The sequence below is a fragment of the Bombina bombina genome, chromosome 1 (genome assembly GCF_027579735.1).
Source record: "Bombina bombina isolate aBomBom1 chromosome 1, aBomBom1.pri, whole genome shotgun sequence".
NCBI lineage: Eukaryota > Metazoa > Chordata > Amphibia > Anura > Bombinatoridae > Bombina > Bombina bombina.
Genome location: NC_069499.1, coordinates 645592633 through 645606181, shown reverse-complemented (window position 1 = coordinate 645606181; position 13549 = coordinate 645592633). Strand labels below are relative to the sequence as shown.

Here is a 13549-nt window from a genome sequence, read left to right as displayed (position 1 = left end):
ATATCTGTATTTTTTGTAACAAAACATTTCATACAGGCTATCTCTTATCTTTGTATCAGTGCACAATATTATGTATTGAAATATTGTCACATGGGCCTTATATAGTCATTAATTCTTATCTAGCACAGGTATAGCTGTCAGGTAACCGTTGGCATCATACAGAGCCTTCATCTGGCTGGCATCAGCAATCATAGTTGAATATAATCGGGTTTGTTGATGTAACAAGGCTAATGTGAGAGTGCAGTGATAAGCTATATATACAGCTTTTTACACCCACTGTAATGATATTTTAGGAAACAGATATGTTAAGTTTATAAGTTCATATTCCCTTCATGGAACATAGAGTGAATGTGTCATTCTTGAGAAATTGCACAATAGGTTTTCTGAATATCTGTTCGGCGACAAAATGGATGCAAAATATTTTAAAATGATCAGTCTTGAAAAACAAAGATCTTGCAGTTATGTGAATGACCCAAGATCCTTGAATTTACATTCTGACTACATCATACCCAGTAAAACATGAAAAGTTGTCAAATGGGCAACTCTGGACTTTCCCAAGTCAAAGTCAGTAAGGAAACTATTGCATTAGTTACATCTTGTAAAACAAAACCTATATATTCATTGTAAAAAGACATCAAACAGTGACATAAAATGTATTAAATGTTGTCAATGCAGCTACTGATTTAAACACATAAGGAAATAGGACAATATGGTTTAGATTACAAGTGGAGCACTACTAATAGCACAGTGCACTATGAATATAGTAAGACAGCACTAAGATTAGCACACAATCTGGTATTACAAGTCCATGGTAAAACAGAATTACCAGTGAATGCCTGTATACAGTATATACTTGTGTACCTCAGAGATACTGCAGGATTGGTTCAAGACCACAGCAATAAAGTGAATCATACTAATATATATATATTTTTTTATTGATTTAACTTGTGTGGTGTTGGCACTCAAAAGGGCGAATATTTTTGTGCTCCACTTGTAATCTAGCCCTTAGTGTGGTTAAAAAGGTCTATATATTAAGTACAGCTCCTTTAATTGCAGTAGTTACTAAAATGCTTGGGCTTCATATGAATTAAAAAGATTTGATATATAAGTTTTCATTTAGCTAAAAAGTATTTCTAAAACTGGAGACAGCTGTGCCTATCTCTAGCTAGTGGCAGTTCTAGGGGGAGAAGGGTGCAAACCAACCTCAATCTTCAATTTTGCACTCCCATTGGGCTGTCTTTTTAGGCAGTCCATATCCCACAACTGCCTAACCACACCACCAGACCACCTGGTCTGCTCTCAGAACACCTGTTACTCCGCCTGCCTCTGCTCAAAAAATACCAATGACTACCACCCACCCTATCTCTACCAGTGAAACAAACGCAACTAAACCCAGGATTATTTGACCCCAATCCATAATAAGATTTATGGAACTGCCCCTGCCTCTTGCAAATGGACACTGTTGGTAAATATGTTCCCACCATACTATTGACTTCTATGACCCGTACATTTGTTAATATCTAAAAGACACATTATCAAAAACAAATATAATTGATTTGCACCTTTCAATAATTTAATAATCATTAATGCTATCTACAAATAATTAAAGCAGGTATCAAAAAGAAAATGTATTAATAACTACATTTTTCAGGCATCCCACCCAGAACTATTTAAAAAATAACATTCAATGCAATTTTGATATAAAATGTTTTATTTTAAACAGACAAATACAAATAAATTATTATTTACTATTGAACATATAGTAAGGTATGAGAAAATAAATATTTAAATAATGTTTTAATAAATATGGTAATCCTAGATTGAGTGAATATGTTATTTACACAACAATAACATAGTGAAAATGGTGACATTGTGAAGTTTTTCATATACAACTCATTCTTGTTGCATTAAAAAGATTTTCAAAAAAGATTTTCATGCATTACATCATCTTTGTGTGACAGTTTAAATGTGTGGAACAATTTAAGAGGGTTAAAGTGATTTTATTTTAACCTAGAAAACTCTGTGGCATTTTTCTAAATTAAAACTTGTTGCTGAAAAAATTAGGAGAGTGATTTTGAAAATTCTGAAATTCATCTTTTCCAGCCACTAGCACTGTTGCAGGAAATGTTCGAGGACGATCAGGATCCTAAAAAATCAAACAAAATATGATTTTATTAAACATCATTGTAACTAGCTGAACTTCAGGAAGATGGCTGCCTCACAAAAATATATATATATATATATAAAACGACTATTGTGTTATTAAGCTAGATAGTATTATAATGTGTTTGCATTTGTTCTGCAATATCTATAATTGGGTTTTGTTGAAGCCAATAAAAAGGTGGATGTGTATTGTGTATATGTGCATGTGTGTATATACTGTATGTGTATGTATATATGTGTGTTTGTATATGCATCTGTGTATGTTTATATGTACTGTATGTGTATGTATATATGTGTGTTTGTATATGTATCTGTGTATGTTTATATGTACTGTATGTGTATGTATATATGTGTGTTTGTATATGTATCTGTGTATGTTTATATGTACTGTATGTGTATGTATATATGTGTGTTTGTATATGTATCTGTGTATGTTTATATGTACTGTATGTGTATGTATATATGTGTGTTTGTATATGTATCTGTGTATGTTTATATGTACTGTATGTGTATGTATATATGTGTGTTTGTATATGTATCTGTGTATGTTTATATGTACTGTATGTGTATGTATATATGTGTGTTTGTATATGTATCTGTGTATGTTTATATGTACTGTATGTGTATGTATATATGTGTGTTTGTATATGTATCTGTGTATGTTTATATGTACTGTATGTGTATGTATATATGTGTGTTTGTATATGTATCTGTGTATGTTTATATGTACTGTATGTGTATGTATATATGTGTGTTTGTATATGTATCTGTGTATGTTTATATGTACTGTATGTGTATGTATATATGTGTGTTTGTATATGTATCTGTGTATGTTTATATGTACTGTATGTGTATGTATATATGTGTGTTTGTATATGTATCTGTGTATGTTTATATGTACTGTATGTGTGTGTATATATGTGTGTTTGTATATGTATCTGTGTATGTTTATATGTACTGTATGTGTATGTATATATGTGTGTTTGTATATGTATCTGTGTATGTTTATATGTACTGTATGTGTATGTATATATGTGTGTTTGTATATGTATCTGTGTATGTTTATATGTACTGTATGTGTATGTATATATGTGTGTTTGTATATGTATCTGTGTATGTTTATATGTACTGTATGTGTATGTATATATGTGTGTTTGTATATGTATCTGTGTATGTTTATATGTACTGTATGTGTATGTATATATGTGTGTTTGTATATGTATCTGTGTATGTTTATATGTACTGTATGTGTATGTATATATGTGTGTTTGTATATGTATCTGTGTATGTTTATATGTACTGTATGTGTATGTATATATGTGTGTTTGTATATGTATCTGTGTATGTTTATATGTACTGTATGTGTATGTATATATGTGTGTTTGTATATGTATCTGTGTATGTTTATATGTACTGTATGTGTATGTATATATGTGTGTTTGTATATGTATCTGTGTATGTTTATATGTACTGTATGTGTATGTATATATGTGTGTTTGTATATGTATCTGTGTATGTTTATATGTACTGTATGTGTATGTATATATGTGTGTTTGTATATGTATCTGTGTATGTTTATATGTACTGTATGTGTATGTATATATGTGTGTTTGTATATGTATCTGTGTATGTTTATATGTACTGTATGTGTATGTATATATGTGTGTTTGTATATGTATCTGTGTATGTTTATATGTACTGTATGTGTATGTATATATGTGTGTTTGTATATGTATCTGTGTATGTTTATATGTACTGTATGTGTATGTATATATGTGTGTTTGTATATGTATCTGTGTATGTTTATATGTACTGTATGTGTGTGTATATATGTGTGTTTGTATATGTATCTGTGTATGTTTATATGTACTGTATGTGTATGTATATATGTGTGTTTGTATATGTATCTGTGTATGTTTATATGTACTGTATGTGTATGTATATATGTGTGTTTGTATATGTATCTGTGTATGTTTATATGTACTGTATGTGTGTGTACATGTGAGAGAGGGAGTGCGTATGCTGCCTGTGCAATATTTAAAAAAATAACGTTCTTCTGTATGTGCCCACGTTGGTATTGGTTAGTCTTTTTATGAAACAGAAATGTTTTCTGAAAGAGTTTGTGTATAATTGTGTCATTGAATCTGTGTATGTGTCATTGCATGCATATGCAAATAGAAGCTTTTCTTATGCTCAAAAGTCTATTGAAGGTTCTGGTAAAAACTAGATAGTTTTCATTTCTCACCTCAACAGGGTATGCACAGGTGGGAACATAACGGATGACAAATCCACATCTTCTTCTGTTGGACATATTGGGCTCACTAAAATGGACAGTTAACCCATCATGCACCTGCAAATAGTAAAGGAGGCCATATAATTGCTTACCAGAGCGTTGCATTTGTCTATTTAAAAGATAATAATCCTCTAACAATACTTAAAATAATTTTATTTAGTGTATTGAATGTTGTGTCACTTAGATCAAACACAATAATCATAGAGTAGGATGACAAAACCAACCTTTTATGGTGTTTATGAAAAAGCCTTGCAGCTTTCCCTGACTAGCAAGACATTTCTATAATTGCTGCACTTTTAAACTTGCAATATTATAAAGCACTGAAATACAATATTTGACACTTCAGTAAAGCTGTTTTTGTTGCGTTCCATTTCGAGTAAAACAGATATAGAGGAATCACACAAGTTATGGCTAACTCGTGTGATGTATTTAGCCTCTAGTAGAAATATTTAATTGTTTTTTTTTGTCCAAGAGATTATTTTTTCTAGCTGCATAATGTAAATATTTCAGAGTGAATTTTTTTTTCTATTTACAAACTGTTGGGTTTAAAACTGAAATGCTTTCAGAATACATAATACATTTACTGACTAACAAATAATAGTTTCAAAATCAAAATGCTTCATCACCAATCCAGATATTATTTATATGTAATATTTTATTGCTCCATTACAAGATATTAGCTACAGTGGCCAACATTAGTTCTATAACTTTAGTCACCACCTGTTGTTTCTATTAATAAACTATATCTTTTAAACTTAGGACACAGAAGCTGCACCTTATTGAAAATGTTTAGTCTTTACTTACAGACATCTCTCCTGCTTTTAGAGGACACTCAACAGCGTCTTCCACCTGCACCAGGTGACTCGGTATCTCCTGATTGGCTGTCAGCATGTTTCCTGGGACAACTGCATTTCTGTGCTCCAGAATGCCTTGTTTATGGCTTCCTGCAGAAAATGTATATAAGCAAAAGTTATATATACTTTTTAATTTAAATGGACAGTAATGTCAAAATTAAACTGTCATAATTCAGATAGAGCATGCAGTTTTAAACAACTTTCCCATTTACTTTTTTTTAATCAAATTTACTTTGCTTTCTTGTTATCCTTTGTTGAGTCATAAATCTAGGTAGGCTGAAAAGAGCTTAGGAGCATGCATTTGTGTTTAGTAGTCTATAGAACAGATTACAAGTAGCACGCTAATGATAGGGCTGTTATTACAAGTTGAAAGTTATAGATTGCGCTTTAGCGCAAGCCAAAACTGTGCTAGAATACTTAGTGCAAATTCAGACCGGAATTAAAGTGTAAGGGTTAAACAAAATGTTGTACAAAATACATAAAAAAAAATATATATATATATACTTTTGAGCCCTTCCCAGTCAAATACCTTGAAACATGCAATATTATTTTTATTCATTTTTAATGTGTTTTCAACGGAAATACTTTATATTCCTATGTTCTTCACATAGAGAAAATGTCCTTTTTATTTTAAATACATATATTATATATATATATATATATATATATATATATATATATATATATATATATATATATATATATATATTTATATAGACATACAGGTATAGATATATATTTTTTAAAAAATCATGTATATGCAGAAATAAAAATTAAGAATAAAAATAAAATTTTCTTCCATTTGAAGAACATACAAATTTAAAGAATTATAGCTCACTTCAGATTTAGTGCAGTTGGTCTAACATGGTGTTGGGTAATTTATCTTGAAACAAAACTGATGTATGTGTATTTCTCATGCTCTTCTTAAAACACAGCGTGACATTAATTTGCCTATGTTTGTTCATTTACATTTCTTTAAATGTCACAATGACTTTAGATATTAAGAAATGCAAAATACACTACCTGGGATTACTTGCAGGACTCCATTTTCACTGTCCACGTCATCAAATGCGAGCCAGACTGATGCTACAGGACCTCCTTCAAACCCCCAGTATCTGTAGGAAATTAGGATTTAGTTTATACCACTTACTTTTTCATAATCTCAAAAATATAACATAAAATACAAGATAGAGTTTAAAACTATATTCAGAAATAAAGCACATGAAATATAGCACATATGAAAAATAAGTAAATCATGTAATATTACATCATAGATAGATATAGCTAGATTAAAAGACATGAGAAAGTTGCCTTAACTGACTTCACCATATATCACTATAAACATCAACCTAAACTAATTATCAAAATTGCACCATTATCACTAGACTGTCCCTTTAATCTCAGTCCCCCCCAGTACCTCCTCTAATGTCTCTCAAGCTGACACCTCTGATCCTTGTATTAGTAATAATATGTACTGTCATTGTGTCAAATGCTTATAACCCCATATGTGTTTATAACGTTTCAAAAGACTTACTTGATGTCCTGATGCCAAGCAACATATGGAGCTGTATTTTCCTTGTGTGGGACGTCACTAGAGGAATATTTACAGATAAATCTAGAGTCCAGCAGAATGACATCAGGCCCCAGAACAGCAGTGATAGCTTTCAGCAGGTTGGGATGGACGGTCAGATTCATTACCCACTCATACTGCATGTGTATGTTGTGCAGGCTGTACTGAGTATATTCCTTACCTGTACAATACAAGCAAAGCAAATAACTCAAAATGTATCCACATATACATTTTTAAAGATTATAACAAAAGTTTGTGAACTTACCAAACTTTTCTTCCAGTTTTTCATATTCCTTACGAGCCAGATCTAGTTCATTCTTATCTAGCACAGGTATAGCTGTCAGGTAACCGTTGGCATCATACAGAGCCTTCATCTGGCTGGCATCAGCAATCATTGTTGAGCAAAGTGGTTTGTTAGATGTAACAAGGCTAATGAGAGAGTGCAGTGATACAGCGTGCTGAGCACTGAGCTATATATACAGGGTAGAGGGCTCTGTTGCTTCCTGGTTAAAGAAATAAATGTTTGCTGAATTATGTCATTGTATACAATTATATCTGATGTAAAATAAGGAAGTAATCAATTTCAAAACCATTTTCTTAGAAAAATAAAAAATTCCTTTGCAGTGTGATCATGATTCTTGATTTCACTTTTTGGACTTCCTCACAAGCTAGAAAATATCACAAGTTGTCAGATGGGAAGAGCTGGACATTCCCCAGGCAATGAGGGAATAATATGTTAATTATATTAAATAAAACCTATCTATCCATCTATTCTTACATATGCATACATTTTCTTAGATATGACAAATGATTCCTGTTTTAGAATTGTGAAATTAAAAACATGACAAAAAATACGTTATTGTTGCTGTTGTTGTTATTGTCATTTACTATAGATCCGTAGCTCTGATATAGTTTGTATTTGAAAATTATTAAAACATTTTTTAGCAATTCTATAGAATGAAGTTATGGGTTATTTTTAAAGGGACAGTCAAAAGTCTAGTCAAATAGTAAACTTTCATGATTCAGATAGGGCATGTTATGTTAAGCAACTTTCCAATTTACTTTTATCATCAATTTTGCTTTGTTCTCTTGGTATCCTTAGTTGAAAGCTAAACCTAGCTAGGCTCATATGCTAATTTCTTAGCCCTTGAAGGCTGCCTCTTATCTTAATGCATTTTGACAGTGTTTCACAACTAGAGGGTGTTAGTTCATGTGTGCCATATAGATAACATTGCGCTCACGCACGTGGAGTTACCTAGGAGTCAGCACTAATCGGTTAAAATGCAAGTCTGTCAAAATCAAAAGAACTGAAATAAGGGGACGGTTTGCAGAGGCTTAGATACAAGATAACCACAGAGGTAAAAAGTATATTAATATAACTGTGTTGGTTATGCAAAACTGGAGAATGGGTAATAAAGGTATTATCTATCTTTTTAAACAATAAACATTCTGGTGTAGACTGTCCCTTTAATGATCTAAATGTATTACAGAGCTGAAGTTATTATAGTTGATTAGACATTCATATAGAAGTTTGCAATGATGTACTTTAAGACAATTGGTATGTACAGAAATATATATATATGAATTATATTCTGTGTTTTCTCTTTCACTAAGCTAGCTAAATGTTTGTAGTTTTTTTGTTCATAACTCTTGCAGTATACATCTCTAAAAAAAAGCTTCATGTATCTATATGTCTATATGTTGTCTTCCCTGGGCTATAGCTAAATTGCTTTAAATTTACTTTTACATATATATATATATATATATATATATATATATATATATATATATAGGCAGATATGTAAAGCCACCAATTACCTGCTAGCTCCCAGAAGTGCATTGTTGCTCCTATGCCTACCTAGGTATACTTTCCAACAAAGGACACCAAAAGATCAAAGTAAATTTGATAGCAAAGTAAATTGAAAAGTCTGTCATAATTACATGTTCTATCTAAACCATGAAAGTTTATTTTTGTTTTTTCATGCCCCTTTAAGTTTATTAACACGAACTAAGCATGCATAAAACGTAAAAATCTCCTCAAGAAAGCAAGATATGCCATTCTGAACAGGTCAAAATATTTTTTCAAGCAGTAAAGGTTCTCCTATGAAATTTACTCAGAAAGTATCTTTAGCAATTGGAATACTTCTCTTGAATTTTCTAAATGCAGATTTCTGAAGTAAAGCAGTGTGAAGTCTTTCAATTACAACATAACTGGGTGTTCTTATAGAATTCAAATAAATAATAATGCAAGGAACAAGAGGGTATGGGAATGCGCTATAAAAACATAAGAGATGTAAGGCTAAACGTTTATGCAATATAATAACTCACAGATAATATCTGAGAATTAATAACCTTTGATTATAATTAATAACACGAAATGCTTAAAATAAAAATAAATATATGTGACAAAATACAATTTGATAGATGCCGGCATCAAAATAACATAATTAACACAATTTAAAACAGATTGATAACAGTAAAGGCTAAATGCATAACAGGAGTTGTTCGTTTGTTAGTTGCACTGAATTTTGACCCTGTGAGGCTCCCGTAGGACCTCTGGTATCAAGTGGTACACGTGTACCGTCAGTAGGTATCCTGTACACGGAATTGCCGAGGGCCGTTACCAACACTCCTGTTAACTGGTTAGTACATTAAAGCAATTGTCTACTTGTCCTGGAAAAGACTGTATTACTACAAATCTGTATGTTTGACCGACCTCGGGAGCATTGGGGAATATATAAGACATGCTTTTTATCTTTTAACTTCTTGTGAGTACATATATAGCGTGTGGCTATAAATAAAACTTTGATATCTGCACTTGAATCGTGTTTGCGCTTTTCTCCTTTTTCTACATCATAACAGGAGTAACGCTAATAAAAAAAAAATCACCAATATGCTAGTGACTATAATATAACTAAATGCATTAGAGGTTAGTTGTGGCAACAATGTTGCGTCTAGTGTTACCGTCCAAGTGAATCTTTTACACTTAATAAGTGCTCAAATACCATCCAAACACAATCTAGTGTAGAGAGCTACAAACTTAGCTTTGAAGTATAAAGTAGATTCAGGGTCCCTCGACAATAGTTAATGTTAGACAGTAGATGTTGGGACCGAGGTATTTATTTATAGCTTTTGTGGTTGTGGTAGCTAAACCTCAAGATCCTATTATCGATTCCGGTTAGGAGGTCAAAGTTCCAATTCCCAAATGTAAACACTATGGGTTCAACTGGTAGCAGTGATAGCTTGTAATGAAATTTGTATAACATGCAAATAGAAAATAGTAGATCATGGGTGGGAATTACGCATCTAGAGACCACTCGATTGTATGTAAGTGGCTCTATGCACCTCACCTACTACTATAATATCAGGTAAAAAATTAGCAAATTCAGCCCTTCAGGCCTTTATCAAGATCAATAAATAATAATGACCTTGAACTTAAAAACCAACCAAAACCTGGACAAATCCTTTATATTGCTCTTCTGTTTGATTAGAATAGACCCAGATGCTATCTCTTGGTACAGTAATCGGGGAAACATTTTACTCTTTTAAGCTTAATAAATGCACCACTATTAAAAGGTGGACTATTTCCAGTGGAGGCTCCTCCATTTGTGCACTTGAGCACGTGCCCCCCTGTCAGATGCTGAGAAAAAAAAAATTATGCTGAATAAAATATAATTTTTCCAATAGTCCCCTATTGGAAAAATTATATTTTATTTTTAACCCCCAAAAATAAAATTCTGATGTTTTTTTTTTAAATAAAATTAAAAAAAAATTTTTTGTGTGTGTTTCTTTAAAAAAATCGCACGTGCGATAGAGCCCTATATCATGCCTGTCAGTGATGTCTATGTTCACTGCAGGCATCTGGGCCAGCCTCAAAGCGATTCTATATTGATGCCTGATCGCACAAGCTGAACTGTGCGAGTGGGGAGGGACATGTTCAAGTCAAGTTCAGCCTGTGCTCTGATAGGCTGCACCATGATCAACAGGCGTTCTAGCCAATGCCATACTGAGCTGACCTGTGCTGTTATTGAATTGCAGAAGTTACACAGCACTGACTTACTACTTCTAGACTCACGTCTGTTGATCATGGTGCAACTATCAGTTGCGACTGGGCCCCAGGGAGGTCCCCCATCAGGGGGGCCCCTGCTTCAGCACATTATTATTATTATTTTTTAACTTTTTTTTTTTTCTTAAAATTTTTTTTCTTAAACACCCCCCTGCGCCCCCCCCCCCCCGCGACCCCCCCTCTCCTTCATTTGATGTCTCCTACTCCCTCCTTCCTTACCCTTTTTAAAATCAGAGCGTTGCAGGGGGTTACCATGGCAACGCTATGAAACATTTCCTGCTCAGCGGGAAAGAAGGAGCTTAGGAGCTGTGTTGCAGGCAGAACCTGAAGACAGAGCTGCAGATGACAAGACACCAACCAAGCAGTCACATTGCCCAGCGTTACTGGTAAGACTGCAATTTTAAAAAGTCTTAATTGCTCTTCTTCCAATGCAGCTTTCAGACCAGGCTTTACTGTCACTGGAACTTAGAGCAGTAGGTCATTGTGCTTTTGTAAATAAGCTCCCTTCCTTGCAGTTGCACATTAAACTTTTGTTGTCTTTTTTAAAATTGTTATGTTGTCACTGTGCACAGACTTTGTTAACAAGATTCTCGACAATTGCTTTTAAATTTCTCAAAGGACCTAAATAAAAAATAAAATAAAAAAAACCATGTATATATACATATATATATATATATATATATATATATATATACATATATATACATACAGGGAGTGCAGAATTATTAGGCAAGTTGTATTTTTGAGGATTAATTTTATTATTGAACAACAACCATGTTCTCAATGAACCCAAAAAATCATTAATATCAAAGCTGAATAGTTTTGGAAGTAGTTTTTAGTTTGTTTTTAGTTATAGCTATTTTAGGGGGATATCTGTGTGTGCAGGTGACTATTACTGTGCATAATTATTAGGCAACTTAACAAAAAACAAATATATACCCATTTCAATTATTTATTTTTACCAGTGAAACAAATATAACATCTCAACATTCACAAATATACATTTCTGACATTCAAAAACAAAACAAAAACAAATCAGTGACCAATATAGCCACCTTTCTTTGCAAGGACACTCAAAAGCCTGCCATCCATGGATTCTGTCAGTGTTTTGATCTGTTCACCATCAACATTGCGTGCAGCAGCAACCACAGCCTCCCAGACACTTTTCAGAGAGGTGTACTGTTTTCCCTCCTTGTAAATCTCACATTTGATGATGGACCACAGGTTCTCAATGGGGTTCAGATCAGGTGAACAAGGAGGCCATGTCATTAGATTTTCTTCTTTTATACCCTTTCTTGCCAGCCACGCTGTGGAGTACTTGGACGCGTGTGATGGAGCATTGTCCTGCATGAAAATCATGTTTTTCTTGAAGGATGCAGACTTCTTCCTGTACCACTGCTTGAAGAAGGTGTCTTCCAGAAACTGGCAGTAGGACTGGGAGTTGAGCTTGACTCCATCCTCAACCGAAAAGGCCCCACAAGCTCATCTTTGATGATACCAGCCCAAACCAGTACTCCACCTCCACCTTGCTGGCGTCTGAGTCGGACTGGAGCTCTCTGCCCTTTACCAATCCAGCCACGGGCCCATCCATCTGGCCCATCAAGACTCACTCTCATTTCATCAGTCCATAAAACCTTAGAAAAATCAGTCTTGAGATATTTCTTGGCCCAGTCTTGACGTTTCAGCTTGTGTGTCTTGTTCAGTGGTGGTCGTCTTTCAGCCTTTCTTACCTTGGCCATGTCTCTGAGTATTGCACACATTGTGCTTTTAGGCACTCCAGTGATGTTGCAGCTCTGAAATATGGCCAAACTGGTGGCAAGTGGCATCTTGGCAGCTGCACGCTTGACTTTTCTCAGTTCATGGGCAGTTATTTTGCGCCTTGGTTTTTCCACACGCTTCTTGTGACCCTGTTGACTATTTTGAATGAAACGCTTGATTGTTCGATGATCACGCTTCAGAAGCTTTGCAATTTTAAGAGTGCTGCATCCCTCTGCAAGATATCTCACTATTTTTGACTTTTCTGAGCCTGTCAAGTCCTTCTTTTGACCCATTTTGCCAAAGGAAAGGAAGTTGCCTAATAATTATGCACACCTGATATAGGGTGTTGATGTCATTAGACCACACCCCTTCTCATTACAGAGATGCACATCACCTAATATGCTTAATTGGTAGTAGGCTTTCGAGCCTATACAGCTTGGAGTAAGACAACATGCATAAAGAGGATGATGTGGTCAAAATACTCATTTGCCTAATAATTCTGCACTCCCTGTATATACATATATATACATATATATATATATATATATATATATATACATATATATATATATATATATATACATACGTATGTATATGTGTATATATATATATATATATATATACATATATATATATATATAGATGAGTTTATGTAGAGAGAATAAATCCTGGAAACAAAAGAAAGACCAGGATAAAAGACAGGGAATTCAGCACTCTTTTACAAAATTAAACTACAGCTCAAAATAAATAAATACTCAAATGTGTCAGCCAAGAGGCTTGGGTAGCTGCAAAGGAGAGAACTCTCTGGCACTAACGGTATTATTACATAAATATATGCTAAGATG

General features: G+C 33.4%; 1 protein-coding gene across 1 annotated transcript; it reads right to left on the bottom strand.

Moving 5' to 3' along the window:
- Nucleotides 1-1693: 1693 nt before the first annotated feature.
- Nucleotides 1694-7340, bottom strand: LOC128639162 (L-threonyl-[L-threonyl-carrier protein] 4-chlorinase). The gene is made up of 6 exons (XM_053691379.1): nucleotides 7146-7340; nucleotides 6845-7061; nucleotides 6334-6425; nucleotides 5261-5400; nucleotides 4409-4513; nucleotides 1694-2146 (listed from the first exon to the last, which is right to left on the bottom strand). The coding sequence occupies exons 1-6, from the start codon at nucleotides 7273-7275 to the stop codon at nucleotides 2039-2041; spliced, it is 792 nt and encodes a 263-aa protein (XP_053547354.1). The 5' UTR covers nucleotides 7276-7340; the 3' UTR covers nucleotides 1694-2038.
- Nucleotides 7341-13549: the final 6209 nt, after the last annotated feature.